Source organism: Buceros rhinoceros, unplaced genomic scaffold (genome assembly GCF_000710305.1).
Source record: "Buceros rhinoceros silvestris isolate BGI_N320 unplaced genomic scaffold, ASM71030v1 scaffold25211, whole genome shotgun sequence".
Lineage (NCBI taxonomy): Eukaryota > Metazoa > Chordata > Aves > Bucerotiformes > Bucerotidae > Buceros > Buceros rhinoceros.
The window spans coordinates 1,297-3,114 of NW_010392943.1; the positions used below are offsets into that span (position 1 = coordinate 1,297).

A 1,818-nucleotide genomic window follows, 5' to 3' on the forward strand; every position below is an offset into this window, starting at 1 on the left:
CCGACGGGTTTTGGGGCCATGGGTCTCGGCAGCTGGAGCAGTTGTTTTTCCCAACGTGCTGAAGCCGCAGGGAGAGGCAGAGCCATCAGCGGCTGCTGGGGCTAACCTGGGGTTTGCACGAGCCCTCCACCCAGCAGTGAAACATCTGGTGGAGGAGAGAAGCTGAATCGCCACTGGCTCAGGAAATATTTTATTCTTTATATTTTCCTTAAAAAATAAACATAGGAAACAAAACCACAGAACACTTGTGTGATAGAAACAAACGCAGAAGGTCAGAGCGTCGGCTGAAAGTGCAGAATTAAGTCATGCTACCACGGTCCTGATCCCACCCTGTCCCCCAAGCGAGGAGTCAGCAGGACGCTCAACGAGCAGCACTACACGGAGCCCAGGCACGGTGGGGGCCAAGCGGCCGGTGGCGCAGAGCCCGTGCCCCCAGCAGCAGAGCGAGGCGGGAGGCATGCTGAAGAGAGCGTGCTCCAGAGATGAAGCTCTCCCCTGGGGTCCGTGGGGCCGGTGGAGGACAGCTACTCTAAGAGGACGTGGAGGTACGAGGCTGGGGAACACGCATCTCAGAACAGGGGGCAAAGCAGGGGCCTGGATGTCACTCCAGACCCCTTCCACAGCCCTGGAAGCAGAAAAATCCCAGATAGAAGGAAAATCAACACAATGAACTCGACTGGAAGCCTGTCCAGGGCCAAACCCAGTCGCTCACCACCGAGATCTACAAGGACAGCAGCAATTGTGTCCCTGCTTCGAGAGCCTCAGCCCCTGCCAGGGGACCTCCCCGCAGCACTGGCAGCAAGGGCTCCTGCTGCGGAAGGCAGCGCTTTGCAGCGGGGGCTGTCGAGCTGTCGAGGGAAATGGTGTGATGGAGGTTGCTGAGCCCCCTGACCGCAGCACAAATGCTGCAGACCGGCTGCTACGCCAGGCAACGAGCTTCTCCCCTGCCCTCCGCCCCCTGCAGCTCCAGGCCTTCGGGTCTCAGTAGTTGACAGCTTTAATCTGCGACTCCTGTTGCGCGCAGACCCGGCAGGAACCTGCAGTCCTGCAGCTACAGCACAGGACCCCCTGACACACGGTCACTCCGTTTGGCTCTGCGCTGACGTGCACTTGAGGAGCATGTTTAGACATTCAGTATGTACACGATGATTTGAAGCTGGAGCACAAGAGCAGCTGGATTCACCCTCACACATCCACGAGGCTGAGAGCAGCCAGAGGACCCGCATGGTCCTGCAGTGGCCAGAGACCACCCGCTTGTATGTACACGTCCTTGGAAGCATTCCCCAGGCTGGCTGACGCCGCGGCTGGGGCACCTCTGCTCTGCCGACAGCCACGGTAACAGCAGAGAACGCAGCTTCTCCTGAACTGCTTCACCACCTTCCTCCAGCTGCCCCCAGAGCCCCCGATTCCAAATGACTGCTGAGATAACACGTTTATGCACATGCTCTAGTCCGAAGCAGCACAGAAAGCTGCTGGTCTGGTGCCTATTTCCACAGCATCCACCACTCTCAAGATCAGTCACTGCAAACCACTTGGGACTCTTCCTCCAGCCCAGACTCTTCAGAACGTCCTTCCTGCGACGTTCCCACTGGGTCACTTCTCCCGCAGGACGCAGACTCCGGCGTCACAGCGCTGCATCCCCAGGGAGGTCACCACTTCCCAGCTGTCGATGATGGGATCGTAGCACTCGATGCTGCTCAGCAGGGAGTTGCCATCGTATCTGCAAGGACAGGAAGGTACAGGTGAGGGAGGCCACTGGAGGGAGAGGCTGAGGTGGTCAGAGCCCTTCCCAGGAGGCTGGACAGCTGCAACAGCAGG

The 1,818-nt window shown here is 58.9% G+C and overlaps 1 protein-coding gene across 1 annotated transcript in view; it reads right to left on the reverse strand.

The window, feature by feature from the left end:
- Positions 1 to 1,593: 1,593 nt before the first annotated feature.
- The window catches only part of KLHL12 (kelch-like family member 12), a gene marked incomplete at its 5' end in the record, with an annotated part of 16,025 nt that continues 15,800 nt past the window's right edge, over positions 1,594 to 1,818 (reverse strand). The window contains one exon of the mRNA XM_010144685.1: positions 1,594 to 1,720. Within this exon, the coding sequence (XP_010142987.1) occupies positions 1,594 to 1,720 (127 nt within the window). The remainder of the gene's footprint in view (positions 1,721 to 1,818) is intronic.